Source organism: Cinclus cinclus, chromosome 26, assembly GCF_963662255.1.
Source record: "Cinclus cinclus chromosome 26, bCinCin1.1, whole genome shotgun sequence".
Lineage (NCBI taxonomy): Eukaryota > Metazoa > Chordata > Aves > Passeriformes > Cinclidae > Cinclus > Cinclus cinclus.
The window spans coordinates 4781362-4809161 of record NC_085071.1 but is presented as its reverse complement, the minus strand read 5'-3'; the positions used below and the strand labels follow the sequence as shown (position 1 = coordinate 4809161).

The 27800-nt window shown below is 49.9% G+C and overlaps 1 protein-coding gene across 1 annotated transcript in view; it reads right to left on the bottom strand.

Annotated features, from left to right (window-relative positions):
• Positions 1–207: 207 nt before the first annotated feature.
• Positions 208–27800, bottom strand: part of LOC134053700 (uncharacterized) — a 49962-nt gene continuing 22369 nt past the window's right edge. The window contains exons 6-8 of the mRNA XM_062508841.1: positions 1967–3145; positions 1596–1665; positions 208–372 (exon numbers count right to left, since the gene is read on the bottom strand). Of these exons, the coding sequence (XP_062364825.1) occupies positions 299–372; positions 1596–1665; positions 1967–3145 (1323 nt within the window). The 3' untranslated portion in view covers positions 208–298. The remainder of the gene's footprint in view (positions 373–1595; positions 1666–1966; positions 3146–27800) is intronic.

The window sequence follows — 27800 nt, the reverse complement described above, 5'->3', positions numbered from 1 at the left end:
AGCCCCCCTGGAACACACAGGGTGGAAAATTCACGCCAGGCTCTTTCCTTCTGGCTGCATTAATGATAAAATATTGATCCCCTTCTACGGGAAAACAGGCAAAGTTGGGTGTTGTGTTTAATTAAGGACTTTAAAAGAAAGACTTGTAAGGTGATCAATATTTATTAGGACAGGGTAATCTTGTTTTGACTTCTCAGCTTGGTGGGTTTGATTCATGCCAGCAGCAGGGCTGGGGATGGGGAGAAGTGAGATGTGCTTTTCAAACAGCTTTGACGATAACCCCAAGCCAAGCTCGGCTTTAATGGCAAAATAGATCAGCCCATTTTTCTCCTGTTCCTGCAAGCTCTTCTTTATTCCCCGTCAAAAGGAGGCCTGTGAAGGAAGAAAGGAGCGGAGAGGTTACTGATTGCTATCTCCAGCCTTGTCACAAAGGAAGATTTACTAACACAGGGTAAAATAGGAACGACTGCGCTGAGCGGATTCCATCGGAAGTGCTTTACAGGCAGGACTGGATTAAAAATGAGGTTTGACTTTTAATGCCAATATAGAATCCATCTGTTTAGGCCCATCTACTTTTTTCTTATCCTTTATTCATCCCTATTGTGTGTGAAGTCTCCTGTGATATGTGACGATCCCAGTTTCACCTCAGATTGAAGATGAGGCTTCTCTCCGGGCACAAAGGGGAGGAGGGATGGAGGCCGTGTGTGGAGCGCCTGGTCCCTGCAGTGACAACACTCTGGGGTCCCTCTTGAAGAGTCCTCCTATGGAGTGACTTTATTTATCCAGAGTTCTGCCTCTTGACCTGGTTTTCTACTCCTCAGTGCCTCCCTGCCATCGGAGCGAGCGAGGCGTTGCTGTTCCAGTTCCTCAGCCTGGGTTCAGGGAAGGGGGGTGGAGATGGAGGTTCAGCACTAGAATTTGGGGTAATACAACCCAGCGAAGTCATGCTGGATGGTTCCTTGTCTAAGCTGTACTTAAAGTTCTCCTGTTTGGGAAATGTGGGGCCTCCCCAGGTAAAGGTGACATGGTGAATGAAATATGAGAAGGGCTCAGCTACATTGTCCAAGAGAGAGGTGGTCAGAGTTTGTTACCTGCTCCTCAACCCCTGGGCTGTCCCTCTCTGATTTATTTCTGTGCTTGAGTATCCTGAGAGTTGCAATGTGTTACCTCCAGTCTAACCATAAATCTCCCCGTGTGGATGGAGATGCTGGGCACAGGTTCACCTGTGGCAGCATACAGGAGAGACACTGCACTGCAAATTGAACTTTCTCTTCCAATTCCACGCCTATGTTCTGGATTTTTGTTCTGATTCATCCACTGAGAAGGACTGAGGGGAGAGAATCTGGATTTGTGTGATGCTTTGGCTGAGCCAGAGCTGTAATCCTCGGGAAAGGACAGAAGTGCAGACAGCCTCCTGATACCAGCACTGCCCGAAAAGGTTCCCTCCCTCCCCTCTTCAGCTCCAAGACAATTAATCCCAAATAAACCCCTTTGTTTTGCACAGCAGGAGCAGGCAGACTGAACCCTGCTTGGAGAGGGTGGCTCAGTGGCAGCAGCAGACCTGGATAATTTGGGTGACAAAGAGTTTTACTCACCAGAAATGTAGTTTTGGAGTGGAGGAGGCAAAGCTGTCTGTGAATTTGGGTCAGATTCAGCAAACAGTTTCTGCCAAAAAAAAAAAAGAAGAAAAAAAAGAAAACACAAAACTCTATTGTTTTTCCAGATAATCAAAATAATTAATTTTATAATTCCTAAGAAGCAGCAAAGCAAAAATACAGTGAGAATTAACATTTTCTTCTCACATGGGAGTATCCCACACTGAAAAATACAGACAAGCAGTGACATTCACCCAGGTAAAACATCTCATTTAACAAAACCTGTTGTTTTCCACAGGAAAACACTGCGTGGTTCTGGTGCAGGTGGCACACGAGTTCCTCCCTGTGCGAGTGGCTGCGGTGTCACTCACCTGTGAATAGAAATAAAAGCAGCAGATGGTGCTGGAGAATGTCCCCCCGGGGTCCTGAGCCCACCCCTGGAGGGTGTCCTGGGCTGGAATGTCCATCGGGAGCCGTGGGGAGGAGGATGGAAAGGAGGAGAATTGGGCATCTCCAGGCTTGTTCCTGCCTGTTGAGGAAAGGGCAGTGCTTGGCCAGCTCTGGATCGTGATGTGACTGATGAAGGTGTGGTCCATGAAGGTGTGGTCCAGGAAGGTGTGGTTGATGAAGGTGTGGTCGATGGAGGTGTGGTTGATGAAGGTGTGGTCCGTGAAGGTGTGGTCCATGAAGGTGTGGTGGATGAAGGTGTGGTCCAGGAAGGTGTGGTCCAGGAAGGTGTGGTCCATGAAGGTATGGTCCGTGAAGGTGTGGTCGATGAAGGTGTGGTCCGTGAAGGTGTGGTCCATGAAGGTGTAATTGATGAAGGTGTGGTCCAGGAAGGTGTGGTTGATGAAGGTGTGGTCCGTGAAGGTGTGGTCCAGGAAGGTGTGGTTGATGAAGGTGTGGTCCATGAAGGTGTGGTGGATGAAGGTGTGGTCCGTGAAGGTGTGGTCCATGAAGGTGTAATTGATGAAGGTGTGGTCCATGAAGGTGTGGTCGATGAAGGTGTGGTCCATGAAGGTGTGGTGGATGAAGGTGTGGTCCGTGAAGGTGTGGTCCATGAAGGTGTAATTGATGGAGGTGTGGTCCAGGAAGGTGTGGTTGATGAAGGTGTGGTCGATGAAGGTGTGGTCCAGGAAGGTGTGGTCGATGAAGGTGTGGTCCGTGAAGGTGTGGTCGATGAAGGTGTGGTTGATGAAGGTGTGGTCCGTGAAGGTGTGGTGGATGAAGGTGTGGTCCGTGAAGGTGTGGTGGATGAAGGTGTGGTCCGTGAAGGTGTGGTCCATGAAGGTGTGGTCCATGAAGGTGTGGTGGATGAAGGTGTGGTCCGTGAAGGTGTGGTCCATGAAGGTGTAATTGATGAAGGTGTGGTCCATGAAGGTGTAATTGATGGAGGTGTGGTCCAGGAAGGTGTGATTGATGGAGGTGTGGTCCAGGAAGGTGTGGTCCAGGAAGGTGTGGTCGATGAAGGTGTGGTCGATGAAGGTGTGAGGAAGAGCTGATGCTGCTGCTCTGCCTTTCCGTGGTGTCTCTCCCTCCCCAGCCCTGCTCTTGGCTCCTCCCCAGGTGCAGCAGCCAGCAGCATCCCCAGCACTCCACAGCTCCAGGCTGTCAGCAGAGGCCTCAGGAACGCCAGCCTGGCTTTAGGGTTTCTTTTCAGATTTTCAGTCAAGCCTTTAGGTAATTTATTTACTTATTTATTTATTTCCTTTTTTATTAATTTTCTGTCTGAGGTAACAAAGCAGCCATGGACAGAGCTGTCTGTACCCTTGTGCTCACCCACTGGGGCTCACGAGCTCGGTTTGGTTTGTAGGGAAAGCAGAAGATCCCATGGACTCTCCTCATTCCCTTCAGGGCAGAAACTGCTCTGGGAAGCTGAGGAGGTTTGTGCTGGAATTCCAGGGGCTGGGTACAGCAGAGTCACCCCCGTTTCACCAGGGCAGATCAGAGCAGATGCCCTGTCCCTGTGTCACAGCTTGGTGACAGCAGCCTGGCGCCTGGTGACATTCCCCATGCTGACAGCTCATCATCTCTCAGAGCTGTCTTGCCAGACTGAGAAGCCACTGATTTCTTCCCCCTCTCATTTCCAGCACGGGAAGGGAGCTGTGAGCTGTGAGCCTGCTCCCTCCTCTCCCTCGGAGTGTGAATTGAGCCCAGAGGAAGCGGAAAGATGCTCAAACATCTGTCCTGGTGCTGTGCCTTGCTCAGCCTGCCAGACTGTTCTGGGGCTGTCACACTCTGTGAGCCTAAGGACACGTGGGGCTGGCATCACTGTGGCTGTAAATGAATCCTCAGGGCATATTTAAGGATGAAACTCCTCAGGACAGGGAGTTCCTTGGGAGGCTGTGGAGATGAGGAAGGGCTGGAGCAGCTCCCTGCCCAGGAAAGGCTGAGGGAGCTGGGGCTGAGGGGATGCTGAGAGGGGCCTCAGCCTTGGGTGTCCCTTGAGTCCCTGGGTGTCCCTGGTGTCCCTATGAGTCCTTGGGTGTCCCTGGGCGTCCCTTTGTGTCCCTGAGTGTTCCTGGATGTCCCTGGGTGTCCCTATGAGTCCCTGGGTGTCCCTGGTGTCCCTATGAGTCCCTGGGCGTCCCTGGGTGTCCCTGGGTGTCCCTGGGTGTCCCTGGGTGTCCCTATGTGTCCCTGTCTGTCCCTGGGTGTCCCTGGGTGTCCCTGTCTGCCCCTGTGTGCAGGGAAGGTCAGAGCAGGACCCAGGCTCTGCTCCAGGGACCCAGCAATGGCACCAGAGGAATGGACAGGAACTGATGCCCAAGAAGCTCCACAGAAATTTGGACAGGGCTTGGAGTCACTTGGTCTAGCAGAGGGTGTCCCCAAGATTGGCTTTAAGGTCTCTTCCAACCCAAACCATTCCATGATCCTGTGATTTCACCAGTTTGGAGCTGATCTCTTGCTCAGTTTTGCTGTCTCAGAGCACGGAGCTGGGGGTCTCACACCTGTAACCCTCAGTCTCTCTCTCTCTGCTGGTTTCTGCTGCAGCAATGTCTCTTGTCTTTGCTTCTCTAGGAAGCTTGGAGTGGCCTCATTTGCTATTCCCACACATCTGCTCTGCTGCAGCCTGTCATTAATCTCCTGGTAGCTTTAGGTTTCCCCCTCTCCCACTTGCTGCATGGCCAGCCAGCAAAGAGACAACGAAATGAGCACTGCTGCACAATAAATAGCGGGTTCCAGGGCTACCTGATAATTGTTTTCTTGCTAAAAAAGATAGGATGCGTCTTTCAGTTAAAGGAAATAACAGTTTGAGAAGTGGGGAGGTCCCTCCAGCCCCATCAGAGTGGAAATGAGCACAATTATGGTCACACAGGGTGCAGAGAGCTGTGCTTTGGGAGAGCAGCCTGGCCTGGCTTTGCCCTGGATACCCCCCAAATTCTCCAGATCTTGTTCCAACACAAAGAACTGCCCTCATTTGTTAGCAGTGTGTGATGGCCCCTGGCCAGAGCCACCAGCAAAGCTGTAAATGCTCTGCCGGGACTGCAACGTGTGGGCAGAAAGGGGCATTTTTAAGGCTCTTCCTGAAGTAAGATGGAAATTAAAAAGATATTTTTGTCCCAAGGCCAGCCCCTGAGTAAGCGTAATTTGGCTCTGATGGCTCCGGGGGAGCAGTGCCAATTTCTACAGCTGAAGACCCATCTATGATATTAAGAATAAACAAATCTCATTTATTCTGTGTCCTTGCTGGCATCACAATCCAGCTATTAAAAAAAATGAACACACTGCAGAGCAGTCCTGCCATCATGAAGTGAGTACACATCAGGGCAGTTAAAATGAACAGAAGGGATTGTTTGTCATAATTTTTAAAAAATTTTTTGTACCTCGAGGGGTTCTGTTCCCACATTCCCTTTGGAAACACAAAGGTGAAGGAACCTTTTTGCTGCTGGACCGCAAAAGTAGGTGGGGAAAAAATACTTTCCAAAAAAAAAAAAAAAAAAAGCATTATATTGTGAGTCTGAGAGTCCTGAATTTTTGTAGAATTGTGGAGTAGTTTGGGTTGGAAAGACCTTAAAGATTATCCAAATTATCCATGGGCAGGGACACTTCCACTATCCCAGGCTGATCCAAGCCTTGTCCAACCCGGCCTTGGACACTCCCAGGGATGGAGCAGCCACAGCTTCTCTGGGAAATCCATCCCAGCCCCTCCCCACCCTCACAGGGAAGAATTTCCCAAAAGAAACAAGGCAGGAACAGAATTTCTCTGGCAGCCCCTTGTCCCTGTCCCCCAGCCCAAACCTGCTCTGTGCAGCTGTGCTGGTGTAACCCACACCAGGCTCACAAGGCTGCTCACGAGCATTGGAATTAATTATTTGTCAAGTGCTCTAAAATTGTCAGATAAAACCTGCCAGCACCTTCTCTGTTTTTTTTATGTTGGTTTTTTTTGTGGGTTTTTTTTGTTTGTTTGGTTGGTTTTTTTGGTTGTTGTTGTTTTTTTTTGTTGTTGTTGTTTTTTTCTCAGCCACTTCAACACGAGGAGGGCAAGGGAGTCAAGCCCTTGTCAGGCTCTGGGTGAGAACAGGGGGCTCAGCTGGCCCAGACACGGAGCCACAAACACACACACAGGTTTGTTCCACCCCTGTCTGCTCGGTAACAGCTAATTTACAGCTCACTCCTAATGAGGGGCTTTTAATGGCGATTTCTTTCAAAAGTGCTACTTATAAATGTGCTGTAGGCATGTAAAAGTGTCAGCAGGCACAGAAATCATCATCACCAGCCACTGCTAAAGACTGATGCACAGAGGAAATTTATATTCTCTCCAAAGTGGGAAGCAGACTGTAAATTGAATTTGTCAATAATTATGGAAATGGTTCCCGTTTTCCTTGTTTTAGCTGCACTGGGAAATCTGGTAATGTGTCACTGGGGTGGCAAGAGAAATTTTCCTGTCTGTGGCTGAGGGGCCCCAGTGTCAAGACATTTGTTGTCAGCTCTTCAGGTCAGGGGTAGAAACAATACAAATCCTGTAGGAACAGAGTCTGGAAGGAGATAATTGCATTTAAGGAACTCAGAAAGGCATTTTGAACAATTTACCTTCCTGGAAATGTGTGAATGGTGGAGGAAGCAACACAATCAACAGGCTTTGGTCCACGCAAGTGATCCTCAGGTGAAATTCCAAGTTCTGGTGCCCGTGGAAGTTCCCATTTCTGTCCTAATTTCAGTCCTGGAGCTCTGCTCCTCAGGTACACTGTGTGGAAATTGTGTCACCTGACTTTAGGGTGGCAAAGCTGCATTTTGAGGGGGATGTGATAGGGAGATGATGTCTTGGGTTTGGATTTTCCTGTCTGCCTGTGGACACTGCACTTCCATGGCTCATCTGTCCCTTGGAAAGAGAGTTCCTTGATTAGGAACCAGTGCATTGGCACTGGGAGCCATGGATCTCTCCTGTGTCCCTTCAGCTCATGGTTTTGGCTTTAAATGTCTCTTGGGTGAAAGGATTTGCACCTCAGTGTTTGCAGAATGGCCGTTCAGCCGCCACCTGCTGGCGTTGGGAATTGGATTTAAGAGGAGGCAGCTCCTTGAAGGAAGAAGGTGGACTCTGAAGACAAAAAATTGAGTTATAAGGCAGCCCTTAGACCTTCAGGTCCTCCAAGAGAGACCAAACAACTCCAACCTATCAAAACTGCAATGAAAGCCCATCACTTTGATAAGTGGAAAAAGTCACCCCAGTATCAGAATAGAGAGATAATTTCATTTTATCACTCCAGGGTCGTTAGCCTGGGGAGCAGAGACACCCTGCTGGGAACTGTGATCCCATCAATCCTGACAGGGCTGCTTTGATATTTTGGTTTAGTGGAGTTTGGGGGATTTTTATTCCTTGGTTCATCAAAACCCCTGGCACAGCTGTCCTCCCCCTTAACACACAGCTGGCTTCCAGGTGAGCAGTGGCTGTTCCTCGTGTCTGATATTTGGGTGTCTGCAAGGGAAAGGCCTTGGGGAGGTTCTGCTCTTCTGTCCCCTGTCCAGGTGAGCTCGTGGCTGGGTTTGGCTGTTCTGGTGGCTCTGCCAGGCTGCTGTGAGCTCCTGTGCCACGGGGACACCACTCTCGCTGTGACAGACTCTCCTGGTGACAGGCATGGCACTCGCATGGTGACAGACAGTCACACTTTGCTCTGCAGTGCTCCCAGGAGCTCGAGGAGCAGAGCTGAGCCCCCTCAGGGTGTTGCTGCCTCTGGCTCATGTCTCCCCCTCCAGCCACCTCCGTGTCCCCCAGCTCCTCAGCACCTCTGCAGTTCATCAAACCATCTTTAAAACTGACCTTAATTACTTGTTTCTGCATCCACCCCTACCCCAAAATCCTCCTGTGCCTCCTGCCAGCAGCTCATCTCTCTCTGCACAGATCCAGCCCTTTCCCACCTCTCTACAATTCGTCATTGATCTTCTCGTGGGCCAAGTAACATGGTTTGATTTAGGGGCAGAGCCAAACTCAGGTCTCTGAAAGCTCCTCCTGACATCAGCGAGGCTGAGTTAACCTTGATGTAAATCCCAGGCTGGTAAATCCCAGAGATAAAGCCCAGAGGTAAAGCCCAGGCTGGTAAATCCCAGAGATAAAGCCCAGGCTGGTAAATCCCAGGCTGGTAAAGCCCAGAGGTAAAGCCCAGAGGTAAATCCCAGAGGTAAATCCCAGGCTGGTAAAGCCCAGAGGTAAAGCCCAGAGGTAAAGCCCAGGCTGGTAAAACCCAGAGGTAAATCCCAGAGGTAAAGCCCAGCCCCTCCCAGGCTGCTCCAAGCCCCATCCAGCCTGGCCTTGGACACTTCCAGGGATCCAGGGGCAGCCACAGCTTCTCTGGGCACCCTGTGCCAGGACCTCCCCACCCTCACAGGAAAGAATTCCCAAAATCCCACCTAAACCACTCTCTGGCAGTGGAAATCCATTCCCTGTGTCCTGTCACTCCAAGCCCTTGTGAATTGTCTCTCTCCATGTTTCTTGTTGGCTCCTTCAGGTCCTGGAAGTCACAGTTAGATCACTTTGGAGCCTTCTTTTCTCCAGGCTGAACAGTCCCAGCCTTTCCTCTCTGCCATCCTTTCCTCAAGGGAGAGCTGCTCCATCCCTGTGATCACCTTGGTGTCTCTCTCCTCAAGGATCCTGGGCTGCAACATGGCCTCCAACTACACTGAAATTCTGGGGTTTATTCCCCTCTGCCCTTTCCAACGTGTGCTGAATTTTACCGAGTCCAGGCTTTGGCTCAAACCCCAGTTTGAGTTAAGCCCAGCCCGTGGTGTTGTGGACAGCTCTGCTTTATCAGAGGAGTGTCAGGCTTCCCCCGGCTGTGACTGCTATCAGTAATTAGCACACCCCACCGAGCTGCTGCTCCACAGAAATGCTGCTTTGTCATCAAAGTACAGTAGCTTGTAACTAATTACATCCCCGCTTTATCTGGGCCCGTTCTTCCTTTTAAATACACTTAATAACTCTGCCTTTGAAGGTTCCAGGAATAGAAATAACCACTTCAAATAATCTCCTGGAGACACATGCCACATTAGGTGTAGAGCTGGAGTAGGCACCTTGGATTATCTGAGCCAAACAAGAGGTCTGGGTCCCTGCTGGGCTGGGATGGAGAGCCAGAGGTTTGGAGTGCTCTGCAGAGCCAGAGTTTGTGTTTTCCAGGAGTCCTGTGCTGCCATTGTCACTAAAGATGTGAGGAAGGACAAGGGGACTGTGCCAAAAGAGCTGTGATTTCACCGGGCACTGACTGACCTGGGTGGAAAGACTAACAAATACCAGGGCTAAAATTCAGCGTAGTCCCTCCTCCGTGACCTGAACCCATGCACTTCTCTTCCTAAATCATGTTTAGACATTCCCATTGGCACTGGATTCACAGCTCTGTCTTCTGTCATCCTCTCCCTGACCCCTTTCGAAAGAAGGACCAAAGAAAACATTTTGTTTTCCTGTTCTTGGAAGTTCCTGTGGGATGGGAAACACCTTTGCAGAAGGAAGGGCTGCTGAGCACGGTGTGGGAACTGGGTTGGAAGTCAGTGGGGAACCAGGATTCATGGACCTGGAGCCTGCAAGTTCCCACTGGTTTATTTAAAAACCCTCTGCTGTCACTGAAGCCATTCTGTGAGGTCAGGGTGCCATAATGAGGCACTAAAATATCCCATAGGGCAGGATCAATTTTTCTTACGGCCGAGTATTTTTAGTGTGTATTTTTTATTATTACCTAATTTCTTCCTGTACAGTGAGCCCATAAACTCCAACGATGCTTAGGATAGATGGGAATGTGCCAGTCCCTGACAGCAGTTTCTGTGTCTTTGAGCTATGGAAAAAAGGCAGGGAATTCAAAAGCAATCCTTGTCAGGACCTTGAGGGGAGGGAGCAGTGACAGGGGCCCGTGGCTCCTCATCCCAAGGTGATCCAAGCAAAAGGAACAAGCAGTGCCATGAAAATGTCATGGCTGCAAAGCACTCAGGAGGAAATCAAGTTTAAGAGGCAGCAGAAGGCGAGTAGATTATGGCACTTTTAATTTAAAGGTGTTTGGGGGATTCCTGGAGGGAAGAGACTGGGAGTTAGAAGGAATTCATTACAGAGAGACTGCACTGGTGAATCACCTGCCCATTAAACCTGTCCTACCCTGCCCTCGCATTGGGGATAGCATTTCTGGGGGTCAGTGAGAGCCTCTTTGTCTGCTCCCAAGTGACCTTTAGCCAAGGAGGCTCCAGGGGAAGGTTGAGCACTCCCACTCCAGCATTTTCCCCCTTCTTTCCCCCTAATTGCAGCTCCAGGAGTGTGTGGTCCTGCCTGCTGCTGAGGCTGAGGGATGGAGCCAGGGGCAGGTGGCTTTAAGGGCATCATTGGCTGCCAAATTGACAGTGGTGCTTTGTCTCATTTGAAATGAAAATGCAGAGGAGGGGAGAGCTGTGAGCGTGAAGTGGAGGGACAGAGTGCCAGGATTTCAGAGGACTTTGTTCTCCAAGGGCCTGTCTTTTATTCAGGGTAAAATTCAAGATCAGTCCCAGGACTGGAGCATGGCTCCCTGTCTGTGCTGTGAACTGGGAGCAGCTTTAATTGAGCTATTGTGGATTTATGTCCAACCCAACCCTGCAAGAGTCATTCCACATTTGCATCTCAGCTCTGCCAGGCTGGACCATCTCCAAGATACTTCCTTGGCTTTGCTGTATCATTTTTCCTCAGCCATTTCACGTGCAATTATTAATGGATACCTCCAGAGAAAATAAAATGAGTAAATTCAGTGCTCGTGGAGAATCAGAAAGTCAGTGCAAGGATTGAGCTGGGCTGATGTTCCCTCTCCTTCCTGCAGCTCCTGCTCTGCCACCAGCCCTGCAAAGTCCATTCCTTTGGATCCTTTGCAGTGCTCCTTCAAGTCTCTTCCCCTGTGGCCATGCTGCCACCTCCTCCTTGGCTCTGAGGGTGACAAAGCCATCACTGCAGCCTCAGTGAGGTGACCACAGCTCATGGGCTTCCCCCAGCAGCATCCTCTCCGTGTCTGAATCCTCACCTTCATCAAACCCCAAATTCTACCTGGAGTGATTTCCAGTGCCCCCAAAACCCCTGTCCCTCACAGATCTGCTCTGCTATGAGAGCAGGAGGCGTGAGCTGTGTCAGTTCTCAGCTCTAGACAGACTCGACAATTTGCACAATTTGCCACCAAAAAACAGAGGTTGTTTTGTCGCCACTCCCATATGGTGGCTCATTCAGCTGTGCCAGGACACAATTAATTATTGGAGGCTGCTGTTTATCTGTCAGAGCACTGTAAGGAGAAGTTTGGGCTGTATTGTTTGTTTGATCTATAGGGGCTTTTGTTTGCTTCAGAATAGTCGATATCTTTTCAATTTTTTTCCTTTTTCTTATCTTATCCCTTTCTAAAGATTTAATTCCTATAATCCAAATGGTCTCTTTCCTTTCATTGCTGCTGATCAGTTATCACAGAGACAGAAAATCATGGAATGGTGTGGGTTGGAAGGACCTTAAAGTTGACCCCACCACTGTCCCAGGCTGCTCCAAGCCTGTCCTTGGACACTTCCAGGAATGGAGCAGCCACAGCCTCACTGGGAAGAATTTTTTTCCTAATGTCTCATCTCAACCTCCTCTCAGTATGAAGCCTTCCCCCTTTGTCCTGTCACCCCATGCCCTTGTAAATGTGGGGAGTCACTTGTGTTGGGTGGAAGATGTGACGCTCAGCTGGGCTGGGAATGTTCATGAGGGCTGATCCCGGCTCCTCATGAGCAGCAGGATCAGTGGGGAGAGTGAAAGGCAGGGAATAAACCCTCCCTGGAGTGACTCAGCCCTGAGTCAGTGTCTGTCTGGCTCCCGGGGACACATCCTGACTAAACTCCTCAGCGAGATGCCCGTGGGCAGGAACGTGCCAGGGGACGCATCCTGCTGGGATCCTGGCTCCAGGGACACGAGGAGCAGGGAATGAATGAAGGGGTGCAGTGGCAGCGATCCCTCTGGAGAGGTACCAGGGCTCAGGAGAGCTGCCCACCACCATCACCCACCCCAGAGGTGTCCCCGAGGTGTCCCAGCAGCTCACCTGCCCCTCTCCGCAGCAGCAAAGGGAGGCTGGAGCCTCCTCAGGCTCTTCCCAGACCTTGCCAGGGGAAACCATCCCCACACCACAGCCTGCCTCCCTCCAAAAAGCACCTCCTCCTGCTGTGGCGTTTGCCAGTCACTTCAGGGGCCGTGGCAGTGCCAGGTGTCCCTGTGGAGGGGCTGCATTCTCCACAGGCAGGTAATGCTCTGCTCAGGAGAGCTCTGGCTCCGGCTGCCTTGGCCAGGTGGCAGCTGCTCCAGAGGAAACAGATGTTTGGTTCCAGAATATCAGGAGCTCTCACAGTTTTGTCAAATCCTGGGGAGAAGAGAGCTGAGGTCAGCACTGAGCTTCCACAGCCTGGGGCTGATTTTATCGTGAGGAAAATGAGTGTTTGTTTGTGCAGGGGAGAGTTGGGGAAAGTATTTCCAGGGGGAGGGGAAGCGTTTGTGAGTGTTGGCTGGGTCTGCAGCTCCTGAAGCCTGAGAGCCATAAATGTTTGTTCCCAGAAGTTTCTTGGAAAGAGGGTCCCTGGTGGGTCCCTTTAGGTGGCTGGGGATCACGTTTTGGAGCATGCCAGCAGGTGCCAGGCTCACCAAATCCTGCTGCAGGGGCTGGGGTGTGCAAGTGCCAGCAGGAAAAACAGGATTGGGGCATTTCCACCTTCTCCACCAAGAGCAGGTCCCCCTCCCTTGTTATTGGTGCTGCCTCAAGGACAGGTCACCCCACAGTTATACCCAAGGTCCTGCAGACACTTCTAAAATCACAATAAACAACCCCACACAAGACCTGTCCCCCAAACCTTTGCTTGGCAGGACAGAACCCCTACGTGATTCCCAAATGTTCTGCTTCCAAAAGCTTAATGTCAGGACTCGGAAGTTTAACTAATTATCTACGTGCAGATTTTGCTTAGCTCAGGTCTTTATTTCCTCTTTTGATTCCATCTGCAGTACAGCCTTCCATGCAGGATACTAATTCCACTTCCAACCAGCTCCTTTTATCCTGGAGACTCCAGTGCCAGGCACCTCGGGGCAAACTGGGTGGCCACAGGCTGGGAACAGGCAGTGAGTGTGTTCAAAGGCAGGGAAAACATTTCATCTGTTCAAAGCCAGCTGCAGTCCCCACTGCTGGGCTTTTGAGTGGCTCTCATAAAAACTGAGGGGATTTAATTACCAAAAGTTAAAAAAAATAGCTGTTGTGAACAGCCCTGAAGGGGTTTGGGCTCAGGTTGCTGGCTGTGTCCCCTCCCTGGCATGGATGTGGTGTTTCTGCCTGACTCAGAGCAGGGGGATTTCTGACTTTGGGGGACAATTGGCATCATTACTTCTGAGGGAAAAAGTGGGATCTTTCCAGAAAAAAAAGGTGCTCATCTAATTGTTCCTCCTGATCCAAACCTCCCATCCTTCCTGATCCTGCTCCCAACCCAAGTAGGGGGTAACTCAATCAAGGAGGCCTTGCTTTCTCCCTTTGTACTCAAAACATCTTTTCAACACTGAAATGTGAAGTTTTCCATCTCATCCCAAGCATTTATTGTTCCAATCAGTAACTCTGCCCGTCCTTGTTCTCTGCACAAATATTTGACACCATTTTAAATCTTTTTAATGCTTGGAAAAGTCACATTCTACTGGGAGACAGGACCCTGCATTCTGGGTGGCCAATGTTTTCTGGGATGTCATGGAACAGCTAGTGTGGAAATCAAAGATTTATTCAGGTTTCACAGCTGTTTAAAGGTGTTGTGGATTTATTGTCTATTCAGGTATCTGGCCGTGAACGTTGGGATTATGATGAGCTTTGTGAGTCTGTTTTCTTTGTAGGACTTGTGTTCTACAGATTTAGCAAGCTGGTTTATAAGACCATGAAAAATTGTGCGTCCATGGCATCCTATAACTTGGAGAACTTACTTTCTATTTCTTATTTCCTTTTTTATTTTAGAAAAGGCCTCTCCTTCCCTTGGTTTTGAATCTGGGTGGGGACTGAGCAGTAGTGGGGGAAAAGCACCATCTGCTCATTTCATATTTGCAGCACAAGCCAGGGAACAGCCCACGAGGTCTCAGTGGGGTCCCCCAGGCCACCTTGGGTGTCCAACAGCACCAAACTCTCCTGTCAGAGCTACAGCCACCACCAGAGCCCTGACCTGGGACTGTAGGAGGGACAGGTGAGACAGTGAGCGGGCGCTCCCAGGTGAGAAGAGCAGCAGCCCCAGCTCAGGCAGGCTGATCTTTATGATAAATGGTATTTCAATTGCTGTGTTTCAGCTGCTGTGGGAGCTGCACACCTCAGCCTGGCATGCTAAATATACCTTACTAATTGCCTTGCTCTTTACACACACACCGGAGGCTGGAGCGCCGTTAAATACATCGGGAACATTTATTCCTTGAGGTTTTGGGGTTTATTGAAATATTCCAGTTCTTAATGACTCCTCTGATTGGGATCAGGCTGAACCTGACTGCAATCCGTGGGTTTCCCTCCCCACAGCACAGCAGAGGTGTCCCAGTATCTCCATTTAAGCCAGACATGCTTGTACAGAGCAGCATCATTGGCCTGGAGGAGTAAACACCTTCTGGGACCATTTAGTGCTGATATTTCTCTGTAGTGCTTCATTATCTGAAGGCTGCAGCTGGGATTGCTCTGTGCAGAGGCAGGAGCAGCCCCTCAAAGTGCAGTTTGCAGCCTGAGCAGGCAATCAGGTGGCAGGGCACAGCTCCAAGGCAGGGCACGAACCGAGACCATCTCCAGGTCACAGCTGGGTTCGCTTCAGGAAGCACCAGGGATGGAGCCCAGGCCCCATTTTCTTACTGATCACCTCAGCTGCAAGGCTGGAGCAGCTGGGCTGGAGCTGCTGCTGCTTTCAGGGAGAGAGAATTTGCTCCAGAAACCCCCCTGCCTTGGGTTCTGAATGGACCATGTCCTGAGAACTTTCATTTTCCAGGCCTCTGTGCATCCACAGGACAGGACTCAGAGGGGCTTTCAAAGAGGAGTGGGAACTTTTCAATTTCTTTTCAAAATGCCAACCTGCATTCACAGTGCTGTAGGAAAGAAAAACCTGGAAGAGCTTTTCTTTCTTATGGGAGCAACCCTAGAGTGGAAGAAAATCATAGAATAATGGAATATCCTGAGCTGGAAGGGACACAGGAGGATCATCGAGTCCTCCATCCCCTGGCCCTGCACAGACATCCCAACATCCCACCCTGTGCATCCCTGGGAGCGTTGTCCAGGTGCTCCTGGAGCTCTGGCAACCACGGGAATGTGACATTTCAGTGCCCAGCACCCTCTGGGGAGAAGAACCTTTCCCTAAACCCAATTTAAACCCTCCCCTGACAGAGCCTCACAATTCCAGTCCACATCACCAACTCGAAGCCTTCTGGGAGCTTCACTTCATGTAGGAAAACAACCCTTCAGCTCCAAATATCCTGTTTTTTTTTTTTTTTAATTGAGAGCCTCTTCCTTTTTTTACAGCTGTTTGTTTTTGCTGTAAAAGCTGGTGCAGCACCTGGCACAGCAGTGTTAGCTCCACACACTGGGTTCAGCCAAACCCTCTGCTCCCTTCCAGTGCTGCAGTGCTTTGGGAGCTGTGCCCTGGGGCTGTGAACAGACTTCTGCCATGGGGAAGAGTTCCAAAAACTCATCCCAAGGACAGGCTGCCTCTGGATCATCTTGTGTCTGCAGCACCTCAGCCCCTTTGAGCACCCAATTCCTCCAGGCAGTTTGGGGTCTGCTCTCTTCCCTGAGTGTGCAAAGGAAAAGACAACATCGATCACCAGGCAACATGTTGTTGTATTATTCATGCCCCGTAGTTGAGAGTGATTGAGGTGGGGTAAGGGAGGAGAAAAACCCTGCAAAACTCATTATGGCTTCAACACCTTGGCAGGATTTGGGGATTGAACTGGAGCTAATGGGTCCCTGCTGCTTCAGGGATAACTTGGAGGGGATGGAAGGGCTGGAGTTCCTGCTGGGAGTGCTGGGCAGGTCAGGATTCGGGGTCCCTGGCACAGGTGAGTCACCTGTGGAGGAGCAGTGCCCTGGCTGTGACACTTCACTCTTGGAATGGAGGAACAGAGCGTGGCACAGAGCTTTTCCTGCAGTGCCTGACATGTTTCCAGCCAGCAGCCCTTGCTGCAGTCCTTCCGTGGGAATCCACAGGAATTGCTGTACCCTGGTTTAGCAGGGATGCAGTACAAACACACCCCCTGGGCTGCAGGCAGTGATTCACCCAATTCCTGGGTGTTCCCTTGGCTGAGGCAGTGATTCAGTTCTTGGATGGGGTTTGGAGCTTTACTTTGGTTTTCAGAGCAGCCGAATTTGGTATTTCCCTGGTTTGCTGCTGGAGGAGGCAATGTCAATCTATCCCAGGAATTTATAGGCTCCCTTATCACAGGACCTGATGTCCCATGTGTTTATCCTTGCAGTGCCTATTGGTTATTAAGAATAGATATTTTTATACTTTGCAGGATGTGGGGAGAGGGGAAAGTCCATGCAGGCTCTTCAGTGGCTTCTCAATGAGGAGCTTAAGGTGAAGCCCCACTCCTGCATCTTCCAGGGCTCTCCAGTATTCTCCTGTGTGGGAATCATTGTGGAATCACTGAATCTTCAGGTGCAAGTCCCATGGTCTAACAAAACAGAAATAGTTTTCCTGGCACTTTTTTTCCTGAATTTCTGCCATTTAAAAGGTGACTGTGTGGCTTCCCTGCTATTTTCCCATTTGCCAGCCTGGCTGATAATAATTTTGGTGTGACACCCCAAAGATGCAGAGGTGGTCACAGGTGAATCAGTTCTCTGAAGAGGAATCTTCAGTTTTCCAGCTCTGGGCTCCTCAGGACAGGAGGGACAAGGAGCTCCTGGAGTGGGTCCAGCAAGGGGTGAAGATGAAAGGCCTGGAGCATCTCTGTGCCCAGGAAAGGCTGAGGGAGCTGGGGCTGTTCAGCCTGGAGAGGAGCCCCAGCTGAGAGGGGCCCTGAGCCCTGGGTGTCCCTGGGTTTCCTTGAGTGTCCCTGGGTGTCCCTTGGGTGTCCCTTTGTGTCCCTGGGTATCCCTGGGTATCTCTGGGTGTCCTTAGTGTCCCTGGGTGTTCCTTTGTGTCCCTGGGTGTCCCTGTCTATCCCTGGGTGTTCCAGGTGCCCCTGTCTGTCCCTGGGTGTCTCTGGGTGTCCTTAGTGTCCCTGGGTGTCCCTTTGTGTCCCTGTCTGTCCCTGGGTGTCCCTTGGGTGTCTCTTGGTGTCCCTGGGTATCTTTGGGTGTCCTTAGTGTCCCTTTGTGTCCCTGTCTGTCCCTGTCTGTCCCTGGGGGTCCCTTGAGTGTCTCTTGGTGTCCCTGGGTATCCCTGGGTATCTTTGGGTGTCCTTAGTGTCCCTGGGTGTCCCTTTGTGTCCCTGTTTGTCCCAGGTGTCCCTGTCTGTCCCTGGGTGTTCCAGGTGTCCCTGGGTGTCCCTTTGTGTCCCTGTTTGTCCCAGGTGTCCCTGTCTGTCCCTTGGGTGTCCCTGTGTGCAGGGAGGGTCAGAGCAGTCCCAGGCTCTGCTCCAGGGGCCCAGCAATGGCACCAGAGCCACGGGCAGGGACTGAGCCCAGGGAATTCCACCTGCACAGAACTTTACTGTGGGCACTGGAACAGGGGCAGAGAGGCTGTGGAGCCTCTTCCCTGGGATATTCCAGAGCCACATGGACACTCTGCTGTGCCCCCTGCTCTGGGATGGCCCTGCTGGAGCAGGGAGGTGGCACCAGGTGAGTCTCTGTGATCCCTCCCAGCCTGAGCAGTCCGGGATTCTGGGATTTTGCATAGGACACTGCAGGACATGGCCTCGTAGCCCCAGCAGAGCTGGCTCTGCTGTGTCCAAAGCAGGACTGGCAGTGCAGAGCCTGCTGGATCCCATAGAGCTCGACAGTAAGTAAAGGATGAGCAGGCTGAGCTGATACAGTCTAATTAACTTCCGTTCAGGCTCTTTGTTTGCTGTGCTCAAGCCTGGTTTCTTCCAGATTTAAATTGATTATGAAAATCAGCACAATGACAAAATGCTGCTTTTGAAATCAGACTTTTCACAGTAAATGGTTATTTGTTTTCCTGCTCAAAATATTGGCTTATCCCCAGTGATAGAATTCTCTCTCTCTCCTCTTCCACCTTCACTCCTGCCTGATTTGTGTGTGTAGTTTAATTAAAATCATACAGTCCTTTCACAGCTCGGTCCGTCTCTGCTGCTAGCCTTGTATTTGATTTATATACAGCATTCCAGTGAAACTGCCTGGAAAAATTAAATAGACATGAATCAACTTGCCGCAGGCTTTTGAAATCCAGCATTTCACAGCGAACTCCCCATGGACATCTCCTTTCAGCCTGGTGCAGGAGAAATGTTCCTGTGAGCACAGAGGGACACAGGGAAAGCACAGTCATTAGGTTTGGGGTTTATAATTGGAGATGTTTGCCAAATGATAGCTCAGGAGCCAGGAAGCCCTTGGATACACTACTTATGATTATATGATTATTAAAAACTAAAAATTAAAAAAAGGAAAGGAAAGGAAAGGAAAGGAAAGGAAAGGAAAGGAAAGGAAAGGAAAGGAAAGGAAAGGAAAGGAAAGGAAAGGAAAGGAAAGGAAAGGAAAGGAAAGGAAAGGAAAGGAAAGGAAAGGAAAGGAAAGGAAAGGAAAGGAAAGGAAAGGAAAGGAAAGGAAAGGAAAGGAAAGGAAAGGAAAGGAAAGGAAAGGAAAGGAAAGGAAAGGAAAACTACTTGGGTTATTAGGCTTCAAATTCTTTGGCTTGGCCTCTGGAATGAGTCTGAACCAGTGGTAAATGTTTGTAACAGCACTTCAGCCCAACTGTGTTTGATGGAGCTGCTGTAAATGCTGGTTCTGTCTCTATCTTATCTGGAGGTGTGAGCTCTTAGCTCATAGACAGAGACTTATTCTTAGCTGAGCTGCAGCTCCCTTTGGAGGCTTCCTACATCACAAACAAAGTTAACTCCTTATCAGCACCTCCTCTGCTTTTATCAGCGAGACTTAAAACAGGGCAAAACAAGGCACTGAGCAGGAGAAACCTGAAACGCTGCTGCTGCCATTCCAGATTCACATATCTGGAGTGTATGAGACCATGGAATAACTCCCTTGGAGCTGAAACTATGGAACGGCCCTTTTAGAACTGAGGACGGATATCCAAAAGCGACAGACAGTTCTCTGCCTTTCTGAGCCCCCCAGCCTGAGTTGGTCCCAGCAGCAGCGAGTCTGGTGTTGAATTTCTCAGAGGGTGAACAGAAAGGGAAGAAAATTCCTTTGTAGCTCCTGGGCTGTCTGCTGGGAGCCCGGATCCCCTGCACAGCCGTGCGAGGAGCCGAGCGCCGCGCTCGTCACTGCGGAACGTCTGGGATGCTGCTCATCCCTCCTGCCTCGTGCTGGATGGGAGTTAATCAAGAATTGCCAGCCTTGTGGAAGACAAAGAGAGCCCGCTGTGGGATTTGGGCTCAGCTGTGTCCTTTCAATAATTTATAATAAGTCTGGGGCTCTAATAACCTAATCGCAAGGATTTGGGGAAGGAGGCGATGAATTTGTTTGTTTCCTGCCAGTCACAGGTGATATTCAAGTGAAGAAAGGAAAATTAATCCCCTTTTCTGATTTGTCTTATAAAAGATATGCAAATGATGTGAGGGGCTGCTCAAAATGCTGGTGATTGCTGGATTGCCACGGGTGAATACTAAAGCAGTGCCTTGGAAAGTGAGGCTGTGGTGGCTCAGGAGCACCAGGGGTGTCTCTGCTGTTTGATACCAAAGTGCTGCAGGTTGGAATGATCCATGAGGTCATCCATGGAAGTCTGTTGATCCCACCAGAAGGATCTGGCTGAGCGATGCAGGGGGAGGCCTTGCTCAGGCCAGCTTAGGCATGCTGAGATGTTAAACACAATCAGAGGGGAGCTGAGCTCCTGGGAGAAGTGCAGAACGGTGCTGGAAGCTGCAGGAGATGCAGTAGCAAACCCAGAGATGTTCACTGGGCTGGAGAGATTCCATGTGAGAGCTCAGCTGTGGGAATTATCTGTGCTGGCTGCTGTCAGGGTGGGAGCTGGGGGAGCAGAGGGTGCCTCTGTGGTGATGGAGGGCACAGCCTGAGCTGGGTGGGAGCTCAGGGAGCTCAGACTGTAGGATCCAGTGGGGGGGAGGAACTGGACTTGAAAACGGCTTACACAGCTCCAGGACCTCCCTCCTGTGCTGCAGGGCTGCTCCAAACACCGGGACTTGTATTGCACTGTGTTTGTGCATGGAAAAACCTCAGAGAAAGGTAAAATTGTGGAGGAGTAGGAATCACAGCATCCCAGACTGGTTTGTGTTGGAAGGGACTTTAAAGCCCACCCTGTTCCACCCCATGCAAGGGGCAGGGACACCTTCCACTGTCCCAGGTTACTCCAAGCTCCAACCACCCTGGTCTTGGACACTTGCAGGGATCCAGGGACAGCCACAGGTGCTCTGTGCCAGTGCAGGGAGCAGGAGGGCCTGGAAGAGGGAAGCAGGAGCTGTGCAGAGGAGGAGCACACCAGGGACGTGCTGGTGAATCTCAGACTGGAGAGCACTCAGTGAAGGCTCTGATTTGGGTTCCTGGCTGTGTGGGGTGTGGAGCTGGCCTGTTTGGGGGGGTGGGTGCCAACCCTCCCTGCCTCCCTGACCTCCGGAAATCCTGCTGCGTGGGAGACAGCCTGCCATCTCATGTTTGCAAGTGCTTTTCAATTTAATACATTTTAATCAGAAAATTAATCAGGAAACACCAGTTCAGCAAGATAATTGAACAATGAAGAGACACGATAATTACTGTTTAGTCTAATTAACTTTGTTAAGTCTTTATTGGGAACAGAGACTTCCTGAGTGAAACTTATTAAATGGTTCTCCCTGGAAAACAGAATCCCCATCAAAAAGGGCTTTGTTCCTCACACTGTTCGTTAGGAACTGGGTGCTGTCTTTAAATCATGATTAGGGAAGCCAGCAGGTGGGTTCTGAGAAAACTTTGAGTTACCTTTCAGCCTCTTCTCCTCCATCCTCAGTTCATTTATATCTCTTTAAACCTGGGTTCTCCTCCTCGCTGCTTCCCAGGGAGGCAGGGTTTGATTGCCAACAAAATCCACAGGGCTGTGCAGTCCCATGGTGCTGCCTCCTTGTGCATCCACACTTGGCTTTGTTCCCGTCTCTCATCCTCAGGTCTGTGGAGAATGGACAGGTGATGGAGATTATCAGCAAAGAAGCCTGAGGGGTTTGTCTGCTGCGATAAACAGATCTAAAAATATCAAATACCAAAATACCCAAACCTTCGATAGGGCTCTGACAGGAGAGAGCTGCTGGCAAAACCCTGCTTAATGGGTATATTGAGAGGATCTGTGGGTTGGGATAATCCTGGGGAAAGCCAGGGTGGGATGGGGAAGCATCAGGGTATTTGGGCACTGCCAGCACCACGATGCTGCCACAGAATATTCGCACCAGGCCAGAAAAGGAAACCTTGGTGAAAGCCCCCAGGAATGAATCCCAGCTCCAGGAATGAATCCCAGCTCCAGGAATGAATTCCAACTCCAGGAATCAAACCTGGCTCCAGGAATCAAATCTGCCTTCATGCCTGCTGTGCTCCTCCGCTCTGACCTCTGTCCTTGCAGGCTCTGTCAGGACTCAAATAAATAATCCATGTTGATGGAGGAATATGAATGGCATCAGGAGCTGTGTCTGCCTGGGCAGAATTAGCATGAAAGAGCCGCTCTGTCTGGGCCGGTGTCTCCTCTGCTTCTGCTTGGCTTTGCTTTCCTGTAAAGGCGTAGCATGAAATATTTATCATTTTAGAATGAAAGATTAAACATAAATATTGAAATGAACTTGATTGGCTTTTGATCTGCTGAGAGAGCCCTTTGGCTGGCCATGCTCCAGCCAGAACTGCCCCACCGGCAGCTCGTGCATTATTCATGGTGGAAGAGGTCAGGAAGAGGAGAGAGCTCGGGATATCGACCCGACAGGGATGTGATTTAATAAACCCCTGGCTACTGGGGTTATCTGCTCGAGGCAGGATAGCAGGGGGAACTCAGGAGCTCAGCCTTTGCTCTCAGTTTCAGTCGTGGCTAGCCCAAGACATCGTTTTCTCACGCGGGGATGTACATCCATGTGGCTGGGCAGAACCCAGCTGCCCTGGGGACACAGTGCCTGGAACACGCTGTAGCCCCTGGGCTGGTGGAGGTGAGGCTGGTTTGTTTGCTGTCAACACTTCTGTAACCACAGAGGTGCTCCTACAGCAGAGCAGGTCTCCCTTTTCCAACACCCAGGTACCTGAATGAGCAATTTTGCAAGAGAAAAATGCTCTGAGTGAACACTTTGCTACTTCTCTGGTTCTCAGTGAGTGTCTCAGACTGTACCCAGCACACTCTGCCCCTCTTCAGAGCTCATTATTTTCATTACAATGAGGGTATAAGATGGCTCCCCACAAATCCTGTTCTCTCCTACAGTTAATTCATGGAACTCAGAGCCTGAGAGTTTTGAGTTCCTTGTTGGCGAGTGGTGCTGTGGTTGAATTTATAATTTATTTGGTCCAGTTTGTAATTAAAGGAAGTGCTCTCCTGCTCTTTGTGGTTGGGTTTTTTCACTCATGTCGTGCTGCAGAGCAGCCCCAAATAGTTCAGTGCAGTGTTCAGCCCCAAAGCACAAGGGACAACCCATTACTCCCTTTTTTCTGGGTCACCCAGTGCCAGGCATCGTTTTGTTGTGTAGAATCATGACTCAAGATGTGGCTCTGTTGGGAGACAACATTTTGGAGAGTGCAGTCAACAGCACTCCCTTTTTCTCCTCTCTCCCCATTAATTACTGAGCAAACTCTGCTGGTTCCCGTGGGATCTGGTAGGATCCTTTCACCAGGGACAGGCATGGAATGGTTTTTCTAGAGAAACCTCCTGATTTAACTTTTCCCTCTCATCCTCTCCCACAGCGTCACATAGAAAATAAAGTTGCTGGAGCCTTAAAGCACTTCCCCAGCTGAACCAGGGAATTAATTATTATTTAAGAGGGACAATTGGGCAAGGTTAAAAGCTGTGAAAGAAAAGAAGGGGAAAAATAAAAAGTTGAAATTGCAAGAAGAGGGGGAAGGAGAAAGATGCTGTTCTGTAGTGTGGTTTAATATGGAGCAGTATCTGCAGTTTCAGTGTGGAAGATAAGTAGAATGATCCTTTCTCGTTTCCTTTTCCTGCAACCATTCCAGAATAATGAACTTGCTCATTTCTCCTTCAGAAGTACAGTTTGGAAGTGGTGACCCTGCTAGTTTTGTTTCAGCCCAATTTGTTGGCCATGCAAATGGTTTGACTCCCTGTGCCTTGAAGAAATGCACCCCCCAACCCTTGTGGTGCTCTGCAAATCACATCCTAAAGCTCTTCTGTGCTCTGCTGCCCTGAAAAGTCAAATCCCCGTGGCAGCAAACCCCATTTGTCTTGTGGCTGAGCAGCAAAGGGCTCAGCACGTGGGATTCCAGAGCCTGGTGGAAAGGGCAGGCAACTCCCCAGGCACCAGCACAGAGCAGGTCATTAAAAATATCATAAAGTCTTAATGGGGGCCTCAGCCTTTTCTGCTGGGTGGTTTTCCCCCTGTAAACAGTGATCTTTTGGCTGTGCTGAGAGAACTCTGTGCTGAGAAAAGCAGAGGCAGTGACAAAGTCGTGTTGGGTGTGCTGAGCCATCATCCCCTCCTTGTCCCCAGCCCAGGGCACTCAGTGCCATGTCCAGTCCTTCCTTGGACACCTCCAGGGATGGGGGCTCCAAACATCCCTGGGCAGTTCCAATCCCTGAGCACCCTTTCCATGAGGAAATTCCTGCTGCTGTCCACCCTGAGCTCCCCTGGCCCAGCCTGAGGCCGTTCCCTCTGCTCCTGTCCCTGTTCCCTGGAGCAGATCCCAAATCCCCCCGGCTGTCCCCTCCTGTCAGGGAGTTGTGCAGAGCCACAAGGTCCCCCCTGATGCCCCTTTTCTCCAGGCTGAGCTCCTTCCCAGCTCCATCAGCCTCTCCTGGGGCTCCATTCCCTCCCCAGCTCTGTTCCCTGCCCTGGACACCCTCCAGCCCCCCAGGGTCCCTCCTGCCATGAGGGACCAGAACTGGACTCAGCTCTCATTCCACACTTCCCTTCCCTCACGGATGCAGAGCTGAACTGATGTGTGAGTTCACAGACCTTGCTCGAGCAGAGAGCATGGGAATATTTTTACCAACAAAGGCTGCTCCTTCCTGAACTCCCAAACCTTTGTGTTTATGCAGTGACAGAGATTTGCCTCACCTCACTGTTCAGAGCCACAAATACCTTCCCTGCTCTGTAGGCAGCGAGTCCCAGGCTCCTGAAGAACCTGCCCCATGCTGTTCAGCTTTTCCACAGCTCCTTGTGCAGCCTTTTTCTTTGCCATAAACCCTTAATTCTGTGCTTCCAGCACTCACCTTGTCTGATTTGCCTCTCCGAAACAGGCAGAATGTTAAATAAATGCCTGTTGGTCATTAAAGCCATGTTTACAGCTCTGGAACAGGCACAGAACCTGCTCTGCAGAATGGTCACCCTGTAAATAGACCACGACAAGCAGCTGGCAGTTAAAAGCTTTGGGATGTATGGAAAGCTGTAATTTGCCGATTACCAGGGCTTGATTGTGGTTATATTGCAACATCTATTCCCAAGAATCCCCAGAAACCTGACCCCACTCCGAAGGGGCCAGATCAGAGAGAAATGCTGGGAATGCAGGAGAATGAGCAGGAGCCGCAGGAGTTTGGGATTGGTTTGGGTGGAGATGGGACTGTGCTGGTGTGGTTGATGTGTCTCCCATCAGCTTTGAACGAGCTGAAGATCCGCTGAGCTCCAATTCATGGAATGCCACTAAAGCAGCACTGGCTTTTCTATGCCCTCTGGTTTTCCACTGCTAATTTGTTGGAGCTCCTCAGGAAGTCACTTCTTCCTCATCTGGATCTTCCTTGGGATTGTTGGCATTCCCCAGTGCTGATGCTCAGGACCTGGTGCACATAAAATGTGGTTTTCCTGAAGTTTCCATGGAGCTCTGCAGAATGGATTTATATACTAATTCCACGGAGCTCTCTCAGACAGGATTTCTGTAGGGTGTGGGTTTGGTTTTACATGAACATCCCTTTCACCCAAAGGCGTCTTCAGATGTTACCGGACTTTATTTTAAATTATTTCTGTTTGGGGGGGGAAAAAAAAAGAAAGAAAGAGACGGGTGAAAAAAAAAAAAAAGGACTCAGGAACATAAATTAAGCCTTCAAATGCATGTGCAGTTCTCTGTGACACAAACTTTGCTCTTGGGGTTTATGATGCTAATAAAATACTATTCACTGCTAACAGCTCTTTCCTTCCTGGCCTCGCAAACAGAGACAAATAAGTGCCTGTATTGAAGGAGTTCACATTTTATGTCTCTTTGCATCAATATGGCCCTGCTTTATTGACATTTTTAGGTAGAAACTGGCTGGTCATGTCTGAACTATATTAACTATTATTTATTATTTGGGCTGAGGACCCGAACCCTCCTTGTTCTAGGTGGTTGTACATACAAATCAATACTATTTGTATCCCAAAGAGCCTCTAAATATGATGAGACAAGAACTAAGTGAGATAAAAAGTGCAAGAAGCAGCGAGGAGGTTTGTGTAGGAGGTGCTGGGGAGCAGCACGAGCAGCCATGGCGAGCACCAGCCTCGGGCTGGGATGGAGAAACATTGCCAAGGGTTTGTGGCAAGTTCCTGAGCATGGAGAAGGTGGCACAGAGGCTCCTGATCTAATTAACCCCCAGATTAATGGGAATTAATGGGACCCAGGGAATGGTGACACTGTGTCCCAAAAGAACCACCTCACCCAAGGGTGTTTCACAAGCCCTGCGCTGTCCCTGGTGTGATTTTAGATTTCATCCACCAGGCGCTCACAAGGGATGCAGTTTGAGGTGGTCAGCAATACTGATTTTGTGTCATGTGAGATAAATCATGTAAGGAACTGCCTGAGCAGGGCAGCATGGATTGGAGCCAGCCCCTGGACACGTGTCCTGGCTGGCTCCAGGATGGCCTGGGAGTTCCAGGGCAGCTCTTTCTGGTGGGATGTTTGTTCTTCTGTTGGAAAATCTGGAGTGGTCTGGTTGGGAGAAGACTGATGGCCATTTAGATGTGGTGGTTTTTTACCTCTTTAAGGGCATCCAGGTCCAAGTGGGTCCCAGATAATTTTCCAGGACGGAGCAGCGTGTCAGGGGTGAAGCCCCATGTCAGAGAAGACGTGGTTTGAAAGGCATTAGGCTGGATTTTCCATCAGAATTTTTGATCACTCTAATCCAGAACAACTTCACACAACTTAGCCATAAATAGAACATTTCTTTCATCTTGTTTCCTTGCCCAGCTTTTTACTGGAACGCTGATAAATGTCCCATCTGACCCAGAGATTCCTACATGGAGCTGTTTGGGGAAACCACAGTGGAAAACCAGCCCTCAAAATCAGATTAACCTTTAGGAAGAGCTCCTAAGGAAGTGGTGTGTCCCCTTCTAGGCACTCTGAAGCCCTGACAAAGCGACTTGGCTTTTGAAGTGTTTGTCAGATGGACAAGGAAAAGACAAATTCAGTTCTTGGAGTGCAGGGAGAGGAACCTTTCCCCATGAAGAACCTGTGGAAGATCTGCCTTCCCACCTTGCTGACTTCCCTGGATCTCATCTCGATGCTGCTCCAGTGGCAGCTGCCCTGGCCCCACTGAGAGTTCCCAACGAGGAGGCTCGAGCTGACCTGGAGTGTGTGATTTCCTTGTGCCATGGAAATCTCTACACTTAATTTTCCAGCTTTTTAGGACCCGGACTAGTTTCTAAAAAGAGAGCTTTATTCCTCATGTTCACTTTCTAAAGGACAATGACAGAGGGAGATCGAGAGGGAGGGAGAAAATGCCATAAATTGGGACATTTTGTTATCACATCCCCTGCACATCTGGGAGCTCTTTTGGTGCATAATTGCTGGCTGATGCTGCTCACGAGCTGCAGCCCCTCGGAAGCTGTTGGGAAGTTGTGGCCCCTGCTCTCCAAATTGAGCGTGACCTCCTGGCCAGGTGCTCAGCTCTGAGAGGGAAACTCTGCCTTCCTTCCCTCTGCTCTGTGAGATTCTGGCCAGGCCACTGGGTAAAAGCCTCATTGCTCCCAAATTCCCTGCACTGGGTGGGTCCTAAAGAGAATTCTGTGGTGAGGTCTTGCTGCTCTGCAAAGCTGACATTGGGTATTGGGGTGAATTCCTTTCTATCCCTGGATTTTCTCTCTGAAAACACCAGCTTATAATGAAATGGAGAAACTATTCCATTTTTCTGTTATTTAAGGGAGAAAATCCAGCCACAGAAATTAATCCAGCAACCTGGAAGTGATTAGAAAACAGCCCCCATGCAACATTTTCCCTTTCTCTTCTCTCATCAAAATTATAGAAGCTCCACAATTCAAAACATTTTGTTGAATGTCCTGACTCTTTAAAACGCCGTTGAAACAGAACTTTTAGGGGGGAAAATCTAGTTAAGATGCTTCCCTACCCTTCCTTGAGATTGTGTTATGTCTTAATTGCATAATCCCAAAATTTTGAGGGTCCTTATCCCAAGGATGTGGCGGGCAGGCTGGTGCTGGGGATGGCTGGAGGCAGCTCCCAGGGAGACTCAGAATATTTGGGACATATGGTGGCAGATAATGGATGAATGCAGGATTAAAGCAAAGATGATTGAGTAAACTTCTGCCATCTCCACCTGGAAGTGGTGTCTGTC